At 40.1% G+C, this 19,266-nt stretch overlaps 1 protein-coding gene across 1 annotated transcript in view; it reads left to right on the forward strand.

Annotated features, from left to right (window-relative positions):
* cacnb2b (calcium voltage-gated channel auxiliary subunit beta 2b) overlaps positions 1–19,266 on the forward strand; it is a 68,468-nt gene that overhangs the window by 15,240 nt on the left and 33,962 nt on the right. Inside the window, exons 6-10 of the mRNA XM_090226065.1 lie at positions 2,617–2,639; positions 8,925–9,005; positions 16,257–16,315; positions 16,430–16,539; positions 17,691–17,699. Of these exons, the coding sequence (XP_090082191.1) occupies positions 2,617–2,639; positions 8,925–9,005; positions 16,257–16,315; positions 16,430–16,539; positions 17,691–17,699 (282 nt within the window). The remainder of the gene's footprint in view (positions 1–2,616; positions 2,640–8,924; positions 9,006–16,256; positions 16,316–16,429; positions 16,540–17,690; positions 17,700–19,266) is intronic.

Here is a 19,266-nt window from a genome sequence, read left to right on the forward strand (position 1 = left end):
TAGGGGTTAGGTGTATTATTGTGTATGTTAGTGGTAAGTGTAGTCTTGTATATGTGAGGGGTAGGTGTAGTGTTGTGGCTGTTAGGGTTAGGTGTAGTATTGTGGCTGATAGGGGTAGGTGTAGTTGTATATATGTGAGGGGTTAGGTGTAGTATTGTGTCTGTTAGGGGTAGGTGTAGTCGTGTATATGTGAAGGGTTAGGTGTAATGTTGTATATATGAGGGGTTAGGTGTAGTCTTGCATATGTGAGAGGTTAGGTGTAGTATTGTATATGTGAGGTGTAGTATTGTATATGTGAGGGGTTAGGTGTAGTATTGTATATGTGAGGGGTTAGGTGTAGTATTGTATATGTGAAGGGATAGGTGTAGTCTTGTATATCTGAGGGGTAGGTGTAGTCTTGTATTTCTGAGGGGTAGGTGTAGTATTGTATATGTGAGGGGTTAGGTGTAGTATTGTGGTTGTTAGGGGTTAGGTGTAGTATTGTGTCTGTTAGTGGTAGGTGTAGTCTTGTATATGTGAGGGGTAGGTGTAGTATTGTGGCTGTTAGGGTTAGGTGTAGTATTGTGGCTGTTAGGGGTAGGTGTAGTTGTATTTATGTGAGGGGTTAGGTGTAGTATTGTGGCTGTTAGGGGTAGGTGTAGTATTATATATGTGAAAGGTTAGGTGTAGTATTGTGGCTGTTAGGGATAGGTGTAGTATTGTGGCTGTTAAAGGTAGGTGTAGTATTGTGTATGTTAGGGGTAGGTGTAGTCGTGTATATGTGAGGGGTTACTTGTAATATTGTATATATGAGGGGTTAGGTGTAGTCTTGTATATGTGAGGGTTTAGGTGTAGTATTGTATATGTGAGGGGGTAGGTGTAGTATTGTATATGTGAGGGGTAGGTGTAGTATTGTATATGTGAGGGGTTAGGTGTAGTATTGTATATGTGAGGGGTAGGTGTAGTATTGTATATGTGAGGTGTAGTATTGTGTATATGAGGGGTCAGGTGTAGTATTGTATATGTGAGGGGTTAGGTGTAGTATTGTATATGTGAAGGGTTAGGTGTAGTATTGTATATGTGAGGGGTAGGTGTAGTATTGTGTCTGTTAGGGGTTAAGTGTAGTATTGTATATGTGAGGGGTAGGTGTAGTATTGTATATGTGAGGGGTTAGGTGTAGTATTAAGTCTGTTAGGGGTTAAGTGTAGTATTGTATATGTGAGGGGTAGGTGTAGTATTGTATATGTGAGGGGTTAGGTGTAGTATTGTATATGTGAGGTGTAGTATTGTATATGTGAGGGGTAGGTGTAGTATTGTATATGTGAGGGGTTAGGTGTAGTATTAAGTCTGTTAGGGGTTAGGTGTAGTATTGTATATGGGAGGGGTTAGGTGTAGTATTGTATATGTGAGGGGGTAGGTGTAGCATTGTATATGTGAGGGGTAGGTGTAGTATTGTATATGTGAGGGGTAGGTGTAGTATTGTGTCTGTTAGGGGTTAGGTGTAGTATTGTGGCTGTTAGGGGTTAGGTGTGGTATTGTGGTTGTTAGGGGTTAGGTGTAGTATTGTGTCTGTTAGGGGATAGGTGTAGTATTGTGTCTGTTACGGGTAGGTGTAGTCTTGTATATCTGAGGGGTAGGTGTAGTATTGTATATGCGAGGGGTTAGGTGTAGTATTGTGGTTGTTAGGGGTTAGGTTTAGTATTGTGTCTGTTAATGGTAGGTGTAGTCTTGTATATGTGAGGGGTAGGTGTAGTATTGTGGCTGTTAGGGTTAGGCGTAGTATTGTGGCTGTTAGGGGTTAGGTGTAATATTGTGTCTGTTAGTGGTAGGTGTAGTCTTGTATAGGTGAGGGGTAGGTGTAGTATTGTGGCTGTTAGGGGTTAGGTGTAGTATTGTGGCTGTTAAGGGTAGGTGTAGTATTATATATGTGAGGGGTAGGTGTAGTATTGTGGCTGTTAGGGATAGGTGTAGTATTGTGTATGTGAGGGGTTAGGTGTAGTATTGTGTCTGTTAGGGGTAGGTGTAGCATTGTATCTGTTTTGGGTAGATGTAGTACTGTATATGTGAGGGGTTAGGTGTAGTATTGTATATATGAGGGGTTAGGTGTAATATTGTATATGTGAGAGGTTAGGTGTAGTATTGTATATATGAGGGGTAGGTGTAGTATTGTATATATGAGAGGTTAGGTGTAGTATTGTATATATGAGGGGTAGGTGTAGTATTGTATATGTGAGAGGTTAGGTGTAGTATTGTATATATGAGGGGTTAGGTGTAATATTGTATATGTGAGAGGTTAGGTGTAGTATTGTATATATGAGGGGTAGGTGTAGTATTGTATATATGAGAGGTTAGGTGTAGTATTGTATATATGAGGGGTAGGTGTAGTATTGTATATGTGAGAGGTTAGGTGTAGTATTGTATATATGAGGGGTTAGGTGTAGTATTGTATATGTGAGATGTTAGGTGTAGTATTGTATATGTGAGATGTTAGGTGTAGTATTGTATATGTGAGAGGTTAGGTGTAGTATTGTATATGTGAGAGGTTAGGTGTAGTATTGTATATATGAGGGGTTAGGTGTAGTATTGTATGAGCTGATGGAATGCATCTTTTCACTTCTGTCTTCTATCTCCCCACAGTTGCTCAAGCTCAAAAGAAGTCGGTAAGTGTGTTTGTATGTTAGTTTGTTATTTTCATGCCGGTCAGCGTTATAATGGTAGGCTTTGGTAAAAGCTCAATGTGAAATTTGCAAATCACCTTGATTGGAAGTACATAACACACTCCCTGCTTAAATTGAGCTATTCACCTTCTGAAAACTGCAGACATTTCCTTTTGACTATCCATGATAAATTCTACACATATAATATAACTTATATCAAATGACGAGTCTTGAATAGCCCCGTCCCTTTCAATAACGGCACACATTTCAGCAAATAAATGCCTGTTTCAAATAAACGCAAGGTCTAAATAAATTGTTTACAAGGTTTAATGTTTGATTTGTTACATTAAATAATTTTTTTAATCACAGCCATACTAAGACAAAAGAAACGTGACAGTATGTAAATTATAAAACAGTGCAGTAAACAAAGACATTTTTACAATTCTGAAATGAATGCTGGAATTAAATAATTAACTACGCAAATGAGCAAAAGCTAGAACTGCCGTAGGCCAATGGCCACTGACGTTTGATTTTGTAAATAAAAAAATGCAACAAAAAAAACTGTCCTGCTCTTGACCCTTCCTAAATGTCTCTATTTTACACTGCTCATTAGTCATCATTTTTAAATCACAAACAGAAAAGTAAAAAAAAATATTTTCACACCTATTCCTAACTTAATCGTTATAGACAATGTGCTGTAGGACGTTGGTACCAAGCAAGGCGCTAATGCTTCTCCCCACTGAATAAATGACAAATGGACAATAATTGGTCACCTAACTACACAATTGAACACAGCTCCTGACAGATCTGAAGACCTGATAGTTGTTCCTCTGGCACTGCCAGCACAGGTCTGTCCTGGGCTTAGTGCTTGAGATGTGGGGCAGCATTTTTTTCCACAGATTCCTGAAGGAAGACAGCCCAACTACACGTACCTCTGTAAAATACAGAATAATACAGAAATAATGTGAGATTAACAAAAGTAGTGCCAATCATGTTGGAGGTCAATTAAATAATAAACATATGTGTTGTTTATGCTTTACATACTAAGTGTTGTCATCGATTGCATGTGGAGACGCCCGACCGCTGCTTTTTTCACATTACATGGCAGCAGCTTTCCACCAAAGTGTTTGCATTATCCTCTGTGTAGTTGTTGAAGAAGTTCACCACTTGCTGCAAGTCCTCATGCTTCAGGTGTAACCGGTGCTTGGGCCAGCTCTGTTTCTGATGGGAGGCATTAGACCATTCTCCTTGTATGACTGGTGAGGAGAGTCAGGTGTGTTCTACAGGTCTTTCTGATGGGAGGCATTAGACCCTTCTCCTTGTATGACTGGTGAGGAGAGTCAGGTGTGTTCTACAGGTCTTTCTGATGGGAGGCATTAGACCATTCTCCTTGTATGACTGGTGCAGGAGAGTCAGGCGTGTTCTACAGGTCTTTCTGATGGGAGGCATTAGACCATTCTCCTTGTATGACTGGTGCAGGAGAGTCAGGCGTGTTCTACAGGTCTTTCTGATGGGAGACATTAGACCATTCTCCTTGTGTGACTGGTGCAGGAGAGTCAGGCGTGTTCTACAGGTCTCTTTGATGGGAGGCATTAGACCATTCTCCTTGTATGACTGGTGGAGGAGAGTCAGGCGTGTTCTACTGATGCTGAAGACATGTTCCAGATACAAATATTTTGTCATTATTATACAATAGATAGACGTATTCACCCCCAGACACACCTGGCTAACTTGATGGGTCATGTAATCATCCTGCGAAGTAGAGTCTTTTGTTTAGATATGTAGCTAGCTAAACAATGAACCATAATTCCAAGCCATAGAATACTAGTAATACAAACTGATTGTCATAGCTAGCTAAAGCTAACCAACTAGGTTCAATGTTAGTTAGCTAGCTAACATTAGGCTATAACTAGCAATGCAATGGCTTTCTGTGATAATATTACTACACAGATCATACATGTAATGTTAGCTAGCATGCCATCCAACTAACGTTAGCTATCGAACAGTATGCTTTAACTTGAAATAAAAACAACTTTGACAAAATTAGAAACATATAATATCTGAAACTGTAGCTAGACTCTTACTTGTATAGATGGATGAATGCTTCACGGCAGACTGGAACCCCTTTCATTAAATAAGATGTCCTGTTTTGTTTGTACAGCTTGCTTGGGCCGTTGTGTCAAGCCCCTCTGGTTCACACTGACCATGTGCAATCATCAGATCTCTCTCTCTCTCTCTCTCTCTCTCTCTCTGTCACAGTTGCCATGGTTGCCCTTAGTTTGAAGATGTATAAAACACCTGTCTGCAGCTGACAACAACCTACTGTGTTCTCATTTCAACTCCCGCTGCAATTGTAACTTTCAAACTTCAGAATTGTATTAATATCCTTATCATACTCTGCTTTCACTAGGAGTTCCATGGATTTTAAAACTGTCAACTTCTTCCATGACAACAACACGGTTGATTGCTGTTTCTTCCCTGTCATAGTTATCAGAAGACTCTACAATTTCTGGTTCAATGAAAATGTTGACCTAAATCATGGATTTCCTCATCGTCTGTAAATGTAATAAGGAATACATGTATTAAACTAAATAATAATAAATACAACAATGCTGTGGACGTAATATGATCAGCAGTGTGTAGATGAGGGAGACAGTGTTGTCTGGTGGAAACAGACCAGCAACCAAAAGGTGGAGGAAGCCAGCCTGCCACAGGGTTCAATTCTCGGGCCGACTATTTTCTCTGTATATATCAATGATGTCGCTCTTGCTGCAGGTGATTTTCTGATCCACCTCTACGCAGACGACACCAGTCTGTATACTTCTGGACACTGTGTTAACAAACCTCTAAACGAACTTCAATGCCATACAGCATTACTTCCGTGGCCTCCAACTGCTCTTAAATGCCAGTAAAACTTAATGCATGCTCTTCAACCGATCGCTGCCCGCACCCGCCCACCTGACTAGCATCACTACTCTGGACGGTACTGACCTAGAATATGTGGACAACTACAAATACCTAGTTGTCTGGTTAGACTGTAAACTTAACTCACATTAAGCATCTCCAACCCGAAATGAAATCTAGAATCGGCTTCCTTTTTCGTAATAAAGCCTCCTCCACTCATGCTGCTAAACATACCCTCGTAAAACTGATTATCTTACTGATCCTTGGCTTTGGCAATGTCATTTACAAAATAGCCTTCAAAACTCTACTCAGCAAATTGGATGTAGTCTATCACAGTGGCATTTGTTTTCTCACCAAAGCCCCATATACTACCCACCACTGCGACCTGTATGCTCTTGTTGGCTGGCCCTCGCTTCATATTTGTCGCCAAACCCACTGTCTCCAGGTCATCTAGAAGTTTTTGCTATGTAAAGCCCCGCCTTATCTCAGCTCACTGGTCACGATAGCTGCACCCACCCGTAGCACACGCTCCAGCAGGTATATCTCACTGGTCATCCCCAAAGCCAACACCTTCTTTGGCCGCCTTTCCTTCCAGTTCTCTGCTGCCAATGACTGGGACGAATTGCAAAAATTGCTGAAGCTGGAGACTTATATCTCCCTCACTAACTTTAAGCATCAGCTGTCAGAGCAGCTTACTGATCATTGCACCTGTACATAGCCCATCTGTAAATAGCCCACCCAGCTACCTCATCACCATATCGTTATTTATTTAGCTCTTTTGCACCCCAGTATCTCTACTTGAACATCATCATCTGCACATCTATCACAACAGTGTTAATGCTCATTTGTTATTATTTCGCCACTATGGCCTATTTATTTCCTTACCTCCCTAATCTTACTACATTTACACACACTGTATATAGATTTTTCTATTGTGTTATTGACTGTATGTTTGTTTATTCCATGTGTAACTCTGTGTTTTTCTTTTTGTCGCACTGCTTTGCTTTATCTTGGCCAGGTCGCAGTTGTAAATGAAAACTTGTTCTCGATCTGGCCTATCTGGTTAAATAAAGGTGAAATAAAAATAAATAAAACATTCATTATGTGATTGAATTAAACCATGCAACAATTAATCCATTAATACCCTGGGGCACCACAGAAGCATTCATTTACATAGAGCTGTTATCTCCCGACTCCACTCACTTAAAGATCTGTAATATCATTAGCAGTCAATTATTAATTGTCACCTCAATCGGTCTCATTTCGATTGTCGTAAGTACTTGGTTATCTGCACGAACCCTATCTAATAAGTTGAATCAGCAATACACAAAGAATTACATTATAGATCACACATGGACTACTAATCACGTCATGAATATCCCCTAGTGGGCTAACCCTAGATGACGGCTGGTTACACAAAGGAAAGGGGTTGGGTTTGAATGAAAGAAAGTGAAGAGTGAGGGACAAAGCGATTCGGTCTTTCGGACCTTGAGAAGCTATGCTACCATAAATACAGATTCTTATGCATTCTAATAACTGCCGATTCGGAAAAGGAAAATGCAGGATATGTATAATTACTCTTAGCAACCCTTCGATAGATGGGTCGAAGATGGAAAACTGGTTAACCCAGTAGAGATAGTCATTGTCCTTTGAAGAATATTTCTGGTATATTTCTGGTGTTGTAGAGCAGATACGTTACAGTACCCTGTCGTTCTTCTGAGATTGTCTGTCCTTTCCTAGGCTACGTACATTTACAGCTGCATCTAGGATGTATCTCTTCTTCAGTGAATAATCATTCAAAGTTCATACCACATTGCCATAATCAGCTCGTGCTGTATTCTGGGTGGTCTAGTCGAAATTCACCATGCCAGCATGGTGATTGTCACCTCCACATTGAAATTCACCCCTTTAAACATATGGAAACCAGTCCCCACGTCATCGGGAACTAAATGTGAATTTCATTAGGTTGCAGTTGAAATTAGCCCTTTAAAACGTATGGACGCTAGTCCTCACGTCGTCGGGAACTAAAGTTGACTTTTGTCAATGTTTTTTTTTTACTGTGGGAGGGAAGGGAGTGTTTCATTGTTCTCAACCAATGTCTGTTCACTTGGGCGTGGCCACTGAGTGAGCATAGTTTACTTATGAAAACAATTCTCTCATTTAGAAGCTAAAATTACATTGAATCTTTTTACAAATAGTTTTGTATTTAAACATTTAAATTGCACAACAATTCCATGTGAATCTGATAACTAGAATGTGTAGACTTTCCAAGATACAATTTATGTCATCCTATCATCAGATGTAATGTCCCAGACAACTGATCTGACATCATATTCTTTAAGTACCAACGGACACTTTCAACTGGTTGAGAAAGGGAAACATTGTTCCATTCCCAACCTTTTGATGTTCCCATAGTCTCTCTATGTTAACCAAGGGCTTTCCAAGAGTCCATTCTGTAGAGTGGAGAGAAAAGGGGCAAAGGTATTTATGGGGGGGTCATAAACCCAACTGGGAGAAGTCATGACAGGGGTACAAGTTGTTAAGAAGACTTTTAGACCTAGACTTGGTGCTCCAGTACAGTTTGCTGTGCGGTAGCAGAGAGAACAGTCTATGACTTGGGTGGCTGGAGTCTTTGACAATTTTTAGGGTCTTCCTCTGACACTGCCTGGTATAGAGGTTCTGAATAGTCCGTAAGCTTGGCCTCAGTGATGTACTGGGCCATATGCACTACCTTCTCTAGCACCTTGCGGTTGGAGGCCAAGCAGTTGCCATACCAGGCAGTGATGCAACCAGTCTGGATGCTCTCGATGGTGCAGCTGTAGAACTTTTTGAGGATCTGAGGACCCGTGCCCAATCTTTTCAGTCTTCTGAGGGGGAATAGGCATTGTCGTGCCCTCTTCACGTCTTTTTACAAATCCATTATTGTGGGAACACCTCTAAGAGCATGAATTAGGCTGTTTGAGAAGGTTTGATAACCTAAGTAACCGTATTACACATTGTTTGAAGCCCAATATATTGGCTTACAGTAGCTACTGTAGTAGGTAAAAGATGTGTGCTGGAAACCCTTGGTAGAGCATTGGGTGAAGTAGGCATTGTGGTGCTCCTGAATTTCCTTTATATTTTGGCTTCAGAACAATGTCTACATAAAACCTAGTTAATTTTTTAAATATATACTGTGCTTGACAACATTCTCACTTACAAACATTGCCAGCATATAACATTGTGCAAAACAAATGGTGTATTTCATTAAATTACTATATTTTAAACTCACAAGTTTTCATCTCTGTGATGCACCGAATCCTGGGCCAATTCTTCAGCTGCATTGGTTTCCTCTTCCTGTATCCGATTGGTTACTTACTGTTTAATGTGTTGTGATTACTGTAGGGGGAGCAGGTGGCAGCCTATGACGTGGTTCCTACCATGCGGCCTGTGGTGCTGATGGGGCCCTCACTGAAGGGCTTAGAGGTAAGTGGCCCCTACACACACTACCGGGAAATAATCTGACAAAGATCCTTGCAGGATCGAAACTTTTGTTTCAACTGGTGTAGACTTTACATTGAACTGCTTCTGAATCCCTACAATGCAGAGTTAAAAACAAATAATAATAAATAAAATAGAAAATAACACAAGCAGTAAAATACACAAGAATGGAGCTATATACAGGGATCAATGTGCAGAGGTAAGAGGTACTTGAGGTTGATATGTACATGAAGGCAGGGTAAAGAATCTAGGCATCCGGATAGATATTTATAAGGTATTTGAGGTAGCTATGTACATGAAGACAGAGTCAAGTGACTAGGCATCAGGATAGATAATAATAATATGGTATTTTAGGTAGATATGTACATGAAGGCAGGGTAAAGTGACTAGGCATCAGGATAGATATACAGTGCCTTGCGAAAGTATTCGGCCCCCTTGAACTTTGCGACCTTTTGCCACATTTCAGGCTTCAAACATAAAGATATAAAACTGTATTTTTTTGTGAAGAATCAACAACAAGTGGGACACAATCATGAAGTGGAACGACATTTATTGGATATTTCAAACTTTTTTAACAAATCAAAAACGGAAAAATTGGGCGTGCAAAATTATTCAGCCCCCTTAAGTTAATACTTTGTAGCGCCACCTTTTGCTGCGATTACAGCTGTAAGTCGCTTGGGGTATGTCTCTATCAGTTTTGCACATCGAGAGACTGACATTTTTTCCCATTCCTCCTTGCAAAACAGCTCGAGCTCAGTGAGGTTGGATGGAGAGCATTTGTGAACAGCAGTTTTCAGTTCTTTCCACAGATTCTCGATTGGATTCAGGTCTGGACTTTGACTTGGCCATTCTAACACCTGGATATGTTTATTTTTGAACCATTCCATTGTAGATTTTGCTTTATGTTTTGGATCATTGTCTTGTTGGAAGACAAATCTCCGTCCCAGTCTCAGGTCTTTTGCAGACTCCATCAGGTTTTCTTCCAGAATGGTCCTGTATTTGGCTCCATCCATCTTCCCATCAATTTTAACCATCTTCCCTGTCCCTGCTGAAGAAAAGCAGGCCCAAACCATGATGCTGCCACCACCATGTTTGACAGTGGGGATGGTGTGTTCAGCTGTGTTGCTTTTACGCCAAACATAACGTTTTGCATTGTTGCCAAAAAGTTCAATTTTGGTTTCATCTGACCAGAGCACCTTCTTCCACATGTTTGGTGTGTCTCCCAGGTGGCTTGTAGCAAACTTTAAACAACACTTTTTATGGATATCTTTAAGAAATGGCTTTCTTCTTGCCACTCTTCCATAAAGGCCAGATTTGTGCAATATACGACTGATTGTTGTCCTATGGACAGAGTCTCCCACCTCAGCTGTAGATTTCTGCAGTTCATCCAGAGTGATCATGGGCCTCTTGGCTGCATCTCTGATCAGTCTTCTCCTTGTATGAGCTGAAAGTTTAGAGGGACGGCCAGGTCTTGGTAGATTTGCAGTGGTCTGATACTCCTTCCATTTCAATATTATCGCTTGCACAGTGCTCCTTGGGATGTTTAAAGCTTGGGAAATCTTTTTGTATCAAAATCTGGTTTTAAACTTCTTCACAACAGTATCTCGGACCTGCCTGGTGTGTTCCTTGTTCTTCATGATGCTCTCTGCGCTTTTAACGGACCTCTGAGACTATCACAGTGCAGGTGCATTTATACGGAGACTTGATTACACACAGGTGGATTGTATTTATCATAATTAGTCATTTAGGTCAACATTGGATCATTCAGAGATCCTCACTGAACTTCTGGAGAGATTTTGCTGCACTGAAAGTAAAGGGGCTGAATCATTTTGCACGGCCAATTTTTCAGTTTTTGATTTGTTAAAAAAGTTTGTAATATCCAATAAATGTCGTTCCACTTCATGATTTTGTCCCACTTGTTGATTCTTCACAAAAAAATACAGTTTTATATCTTTATGTTTGAAGCCTGAAATGTGGCAAAAGGTCGGAAAGGTCAAGGGGGCCGAATACTTTCGCAAGGCACTGTATGTAGAATATATTGTGTATATGTATATTATGTAGAAGATGGTGCCGACGGAGATAGCAGCATCGCGACTTGCTCTAAGGAAACTTTGCAGTATTTTTATTTTTTATATTATCAGTTCAGGAAATGTTTTGTGTTAATACATACTGCCGGGAAGAACTACTGGATATTAGAGTAACGATAACTCACCAGAACTACCAGTATTACGACCAGGAATATGACTTCCCTGGAGTTTCTGTGGACAGGTGTCTTTTATACAGGTAACAATTTCAAACAGCTGCAGTTAATACAGGTAATGAGTGGAGAACAGGAGGGCTTCTTAAAGAAAAAGGTCTGTGAGAGCCAGAATTCTTACTGGTTGGTAGGTGATCAAATACATATGTCATGCAATAAAATGCTAATTAATTACTTAAAAATCATACAAAGTAATTTTCTGGATTTTTGTTTTAGATTCCATCGCAAGTGTACATATGATAAAAATTACAGACCTCTACATGCTTTGTAAGTAGGAAAACCTGCAAAATTGACAGTGTATCAAATACTTGTTATCCCCACTGTACATATCACCCATATTATCTCCCAAGAAAATTATCCTCCGTCATCGCCATGGTCGTTTACATCTTACCTCAAGCCGAAACCTCAATGGCCCTCAAAGAACTTCACTGGACTTTATGCAAACTAGAAACAACATATCCTGAGGCTGCATTTATTGTAGCTGGGGATTTTAACAAAGCAAGTCTGTAAGACTAGGCTGCCGAAATTCTATTAACATATCGGCTGTCCTACTCGCTCTACTAAGACTCTCGACCATTCAAAATTCCAGAATGCTTATAAGGCCCTCCGTTCGGCAAATCTGACAATGACTCCATCTTGCTCCTCCCGTCCTATAGGCAGGAACTCAAACAGGAAGTTTCCGTGCTTCGTACTATTCAACGCTGGTCTGACCAATCAGAATCCAAGCTTCAGGATTGTTTTGATCACGTAGACTGGGATGTGTTCCGGGTAGTTTGCGAAAATAATCTAGAGAAACATACACGGATATGGTGACTGAGTTCATAAGGATGTGTATAGGAGATGTAGTACCCACTGTGACTATTAAAACCTACCCTAGCCAGAAACCATGGCTAGATGGTAGCATTCGCGTGAAACTGAAAGAGCGAACCACCGCATATTTAAAACTTCTTAGGTCTAGGCCCTTTTTTTCTCAATTTCTGCCTGACTGACGTGCCCAAAGTAAACTGCATGTTGCTCAGGCCCTGAAGCCAGGATATTTGCTGGGGCGGCAGGATAGCCTAGTGGTTAGCATCCAGAAGGTTGCAAGTTCAAATCACAGAGCTGACAAGGTACAAATCTGACATTCTGGCCCTGAACAGGCAGTTAACCCACTGTTCCTAGGCTGTCATTGAAAATAAGAATTTGTTCTTAACTGACTTGCCTAGTAAAGTAAAGGTTAAAAAAATAAATATGCTATTAGTAAATGGTACTATTAGAAAGAACAGTTTGTAGAAATGTTAAAATAATGTAGGAGAATACAACACAATAGATATGGTAGGACAAAAACCTACCGGAAAGTGTTTTTTTTGAGAGACCATCCTCTTAGAAAGGCAAGTCATTTTCAAAATTAGCTCCCTGGATAGCTTCCTATGGCTTCCACAGGGTGTGGAAGCCTAGTCAGCAGTCTAGGTTTCAGGCTTGTAACTTCAAAAACAAATAAGAAATATCAGTTTTAGTACAGGGACACTGTCTTGGAAATTCGTGATTGCGGTCGCCATGAAGACAGGACGCACCTGCTAAAATCAGTTTCCTATTGAACATACTTCTTTCTGGAAGAAATATTATTGCATTTTAGGGTATCTGAAGAGTAAATAGAAACGTATTTTGACTTGCTGAAACAAAGTTTAGGGGTAGATTTTCGGAATCCTTTCTCTCTATGTTGAACGGGTGGATTACTCAAATCGATAGTGCCAACTAAACAGACTTTTTGGGATATGAAGAAGGATTTTATCTATCTGGGAGCATTTGGATGACAAATCAGAGGGATATTTTAAAAAGTAAGTGAATATTTAATCGCTATTTGTGAATTTATGAAACCTGTGCCAGTGGAAAAATATTTGGATATGGGGCGCCATTCTCAAACAATCGCATGGCATGTTTTCTCTGTAATAGTTACTGGTCTGAACCCTGCCCTGTGCAACTGGGTTCTGGACTTCCTGACGGGCCGCCCCCAGGTGGTGAAGGTAGGAAACATCACCTCCACTCCACTGATCCTCAACACTGGGGCCCCACAAGGGTGGGTGCTCAGCCCCATCCTTTACTCCCTGTTCACCCGTGACTCTATGGCCAAGCACGCCTCCAACTCCATCGTCAAGTTTGCAGATGACACAACAGCAAAGGCCATGCTGTGGAGGGTAGCATCCTGTATATGTCCCTGCCAAAAAAAATCCAAGTTCGTATAACTCCAAATCTATCCTTTCGTAAAAAACATGTTGATAAATGTGAGAGCTCACATGCAGCTGTGTCTCTCTCTCTCTGAGAGGGTATACATTTTAATGACAAGTTTACAAACATTCAGTCTGTTGTGATAAATTGAATTAAAACTTCTATCTCATTATGGTAAGTGGTGAAAGAAGTATAGCCAGTTATAATTGTAATGGCTTAGCAGATAATAAGAAAAGATAAGCATTTACCTGGCTAAAAGAGAAGGAATATAATATATATTGTTTACCGGAATCTCATTCAACTATTTTAGATGAAGTTGTGTGGAAAAAAGACTAGGGGTGAAGAAACTTAAAAGGGCTGTGTCACGTTCGTCATAATGACCAAGGAGCAGCGTGGTATATGTACATTCTACTTTATTTCATGACTGAACACTGAACAAACGAACAAAATAACAAAACGAACCGTGACGCTAATATGAGTAGTGCAGACAGGCACCTCAACATAAAACAAGAACCCACGAACACAAAAGGGAAAATGGCTACCTAAATATGATCCCCAATCAGAGACAATGATAAACAGCTGCCTCTGATTGGGAACCATATCAGGCCACCATAGGCATACATATACCTAGACCTACAAAACCTTTAGACATACAAAAAACCATAGACAATACAAAAACTAGCATAGCCACCCTGACCTAACCAAAATATAAAGAAAACAGAGAATCTTAGGTCAGGGCGTGACAGGCTGATTATATTAATTAACAATAATTTTTATCTGAATGTGCAAATTTTCCAAGCAGATCCGCAATCTAGATATTAAATGTTATTGGACTATAAACAGATTTGGCTCATTAATATATACTGTCCAAATAATGATGACCACGCTTCTTTGAAAATATATACAGTATGATAATTTATCTTTTCATCAAACTCTCAACTCAAGAGGAAATTTCTCAATGTAACCAGTGCCTGTAATCTGGTTCAGGTTATTAATCAACCTACTTACTTCCTGACTTTATTATCCCCATGGGGAAATGTTGTTGCAGTGTCATATACACGTTTAAAGTGGCGTTTAAATACAAAACAAAATTGACAATACAACTTTCATAACAGTTACATACCATACTGCACTGCAGTGCACTTCACAAAATAGTTGGCATCGGAAAATTATGTGGATATTTTGAAGCAACATCAGACATCAAGACATCTCAAGACATCAGTCAGGAAGTTAAAGCTTGGTCGCAAATGGGTCTTCCAAATGGACAATGACCCCAAGCATACAGTGGGGAGAACAAGTATTTGATACACTGCAAAGCTGCTTATTGCCTATTGTCCTGTAGCCCATCCCAACCTTGTGCAGGTCTACAATTTTATCCCTGACGTCCTTACACCCTCTCTGGTCTTGGCCATTGTGGAGAGGTTAGAGTCTGTTTGATTGAGTGTGTGGAAAGGTGTCTTTTATACAGGTAACGAGTTCAAACAGGTGCAGTTAATACAGGTAATGTGTGGAGAACAGGAGGGCTTCTGAAATGCTGTCCCCATTCCACCTGACTGTGCTGCTGCTCCAGTTTCAACTATTCTGCCTTATTATTATTCGACCATGCTGGTCATTTATGAACATTTGAACATCTTGACCATGTTTTGTTATAATCTCCACCCGGCACAGCCAGAAGAGGACTGGCCACCCCACATAGCCTGGTTCCTCTCTAGGTTTCTTCCTAGGTTTTGGCCTTTCTAGGGAGTTTTTCCTAGCCACCGTGCTTCTACACCTGCATTGCTTGCTGTTTGGGGTTTTAGGCTGGGTTTCTGTACAGCACTTTGAGATATCAGCTGATGTACGAAGGGCTATATAAATACATTTGATTTGATTTGATTTGATTTGAAAGAAAAACTAACAGGTCTGTGAGAGCCGGAATTCTTACTGGTTGGTAGGTGACTTATGTCATGCAATAAAATTCAAAATAAAATTCAAAAATCATACAATGTTTTTTTCTGGATTTTTGTTTTAGATTCCGTCTCTCACAGTTGAAGTGTACCTATGATAAACATTACAGACCTCTACATGCTTTGTAAGTAGGAAAACCTGCAAAATGTATCAAATACTTGTTCTCCCCACTGTACTTCCAAAGTTGTGGAAAAATGGCTTAAGGACAACAAAGTCAAGGTATAGGACATTGTGGGCAGAACTGAAATAAACGTGTGCGAGCAAGGAGGCCTAAAAACCTGACTCCGTTACACCAGCTCTGTCAGGAGGAATGGGTCAAAATGCATCCAATTTATTGTGGGAAGCTTGTGGAAGGCTACCCAAAACGTTTGCCCCAAGTTAAACAATTTAAAGGCAATGCTACCAAATACTAATTGAGTGTATGTAAACTTCTGACCCATTGGGAATGTGATGAAAGAAATAAAAGCTGAAATAAATCATTCTCTCTACTATTATTCTGACATTTCACATTCTTAAAATAAAGTGGTGATCCTAACTGACTTAAAACAGGGAATTTTTACTAGGATTAAATGTCAGCAATAGTGAAAAACTGAGTTTAAATGTATGTGGCTAAGGTGTATGTAAAACTTCCGACTTCAACTGTATATATTTTAGAATAAGGCTGTAATGTAACAAAATGTGGAAAGTCAATGGGTTTTAATACTTTCCGAAAGGACTGTACATGTGCTGGAGGAGCCATCTAATGTAACATACTGTACATGTGATGGAGGAGCCATCTGATGTTACATACTGTACATGTGATGGAGGGTGTTTCTGTGTGATCCTAGGTAACAGACATGATGCAGAAAGCACTCTTCGACTTTTTAAAACACAGATTTGAAGGGAGGTGAGTTATACAGGTTGTATCAACTGTGGATTTGACAATAAATACAATATACATATTGTTTATCCAAACGTTTTAACTTCAAATAAAATATCACGTTTGCTCTGTATTTCTCAGAATTACTATAACTCGTGTGACTGCAGACATCGCTCTAGCGAAGCGGTCCATACTCAACAACCCCAACAAGAAAGCCCTGATGGACCGATCAAACACACGCTCTAACCTAGGTAAGGTATCGGTTAACTACCTAACCCCAGCCCTAATCCTCTAACCCCAGCCCCCGTAATTCTAACGGTGTCATGGTAACTAATCTAGATTAAAGTATGGGCTAACACACCTTACCACAGCTACCATACTTTACAATACAATATTATAGCAACCATATTTTAAAATACAATATTATAGAAACCATACAGTGATCGGCCAGGTTTCTAAAATAAATATTACATCCAATCAGAACAGGTTTATGTTGGGGTAATGCCCATACCCAATCAGAACAGGTTTATATCGGGGTAATGCCCATACCCAATCAGAACAGGTTTATATCGGGGTAATGCCAATACCCAATCAGAACAGGTTTATGTCGGGGTAATGCCCATACCCAATCAAACCAGGTTTATATCAGGGTAATGCCAATACCCAATCAGAACAGGTTTATATCGGGGTAATGCCAATACCCAATCAAACCAGGTTTATATCGGGGTAATGTCCATACCCAATCAAACCAGGTTTATATCGGGGTAATGTCCATACCCTAACAGACCAGGTTTATATCGGGGTAATGCCCATACCCAATCAGAACAGGTTTATATCGGGGTAATGTCCATACCCAATCAAACCAGGTTTATATCAGGGTAATGTCCATACCCAATCAGAACAGGTTTATATCGGGGTAATGTCCATACCCAATCACAGCAGGTTTATGTCGGGGTAATGTATCATACCACGTCAGAACAGTGTTGATAATGAGGTAATGTATAATACCATGTCAGAACAGGGTTGATAATGAGGTAATGTATCATACCCGGTTCCACCTAGAGACCGTCCTAGAGACATTAATGACACTCAGTGTGTCCAATTTACTCATTATGATTTCCCTGTTAATTAAAAGACGCGTTTTCTGTTGTCCTTTGCAGAAACTTGAATTATTTACTATGTTCGTTCGTTTCCTTAGTGAGTTTTTGAAACTTAGTGTTTGTTGGTTTTTGAAGGGAACTGTGATCTTGCGGTTTCCTTTTCTCAGTAAAGTATTATGTTATGTCACACACCCAATCAGGACAGGGTCTACAGTGTATTGACTAACCTAACTGTATGGTAGTGGGAAAGTAATTAACTTGGTTCTTTACACCCTGTCCCTCTCTTTGCTGTCTGGTTCCAGATACTGCTGGTATGTACAATACTACTAATATAATATAATACATTAACCATAGTGTAAGCAGGTGTATGACTAAAACAGTGTTAGCTCATTTGAGTCTGACCCTCTTCCTCACTGCTGTTCAAAGAGCAACTGTATAGAAACCCTCCCACTGGTCTACGTGTAGACTGTGCTGTTTAGAAACCCTCCCACTGGTCTGCGTGTAGACTGTGCTGTTTAGAAACCCTCCCACTGGTCTACCTATAGACTGTGCTGTCTATAAACCCTACCACTAGTCTACCTATAGACTGTGCTGTCTATAAACCCTACCACTAGTCTAAGTGTAGACTGTGCTGTATAGAAACCCTCCCACTGGTCTACCTATAGACTGTGCTGTCTATAAACCCTACCACTAGTCTACCTATAGACTGTGCTGTCTATAAACCCTACCACTAGTCTAAGTGTAGACTGTGCTGTCTATAAACCCTACCACTAGTCTACCTATAGACTGTGCTGTCTATAAACCCTACCACTAGTCTACCTATAGACTGTGCTGTCTATAAACCCTACCACTAGTCTACCTATAGACTGTGCTGTCTATAAACTCTAACACTAGTCTACCTATATACTGTGCTGTCTATAAACTCTAACACTAGTCTACCTATAGACTGTGCTGTATATAAACTCTAACACTAGTCTACCTATAGACTGTGCTGTCTATAAACCCTACCACTAGTCTACCTATAGACTGTGCTGTCTATAAACTCTAAAACTAGTCTACCTATATACTGTGCTGTCTATAAACTCTAACACTAGTCTACCTATAGACTGTGCTGTCTATAAACTCTAACACTAGTCTACCTATAGACTGTGCTGTCTATAAACCTTACCACTAGTATACCTATAGACTGTGCTGTCTATAAACTCTAACACTAGTCTACCTATAGACTGTGCTGTCTATAAACCCTACCACTAGTCTACCTATAGACTGTGCTGTCTATAAACCCTACCACTAGTCTACCTATAGACTGTGCTGTCTATAAACTCTAACACTAGTCTACCTATATACTGTGCTGTCTATAAACTCTAACACTAGTCTACCTATAGACTGTGCTGTCTATAAACCCTACCACTAGTCTACCTATAGACTGTGCTGTCTATAAACCCTAGCACTAGTCTACCTATAGACTGTTCTGTCTATAAACCCTACCACTAGTCTACATATAGACTGTGATGTCTATAAACTCTAACACTAGTCTACCTATAGACTCTTCTGTCTATAAACCCTACCACTAGTCTACCTATAGACTGTGATGTCTATAAACTCTAACACTAGTCTACCTATATACTGTGCTGTCTATAAACTCTAACACTAGTCTACCTATAGACTGTGCTGTCTATAAACTCTAACACTAGTCTACCTATAGACTGTGCTGTCTATAAACTCTACCACTAGTCTACCTATAGACTGTGCTGTCTATAAACTCTAACACTAGTCTACCTATATACTGTGCTGTCTATAAACTCTAACACTAGTCTACCTATAGACTGTGCTGTCTATAAACCCTAGCACTAGTCTACCTATAGACTGTTCTGTCTA

The sequence above is a fragment of the Oncorhynchus mykiss genome, chromosome 28, assembly GCF_057628025.1.
Source record: "Oncorhynchus mykiss isolate SJ-2025 chromosome 28, ASM5762802v1, whole genome shotgun sequence".
Lineage (NCBI taxonomy): Eukaryota > Metazoa > Chordata > Actinopteri > Salmoniformes > Salmonidae > Oncorhynchus > Oncorhynchus mykiss.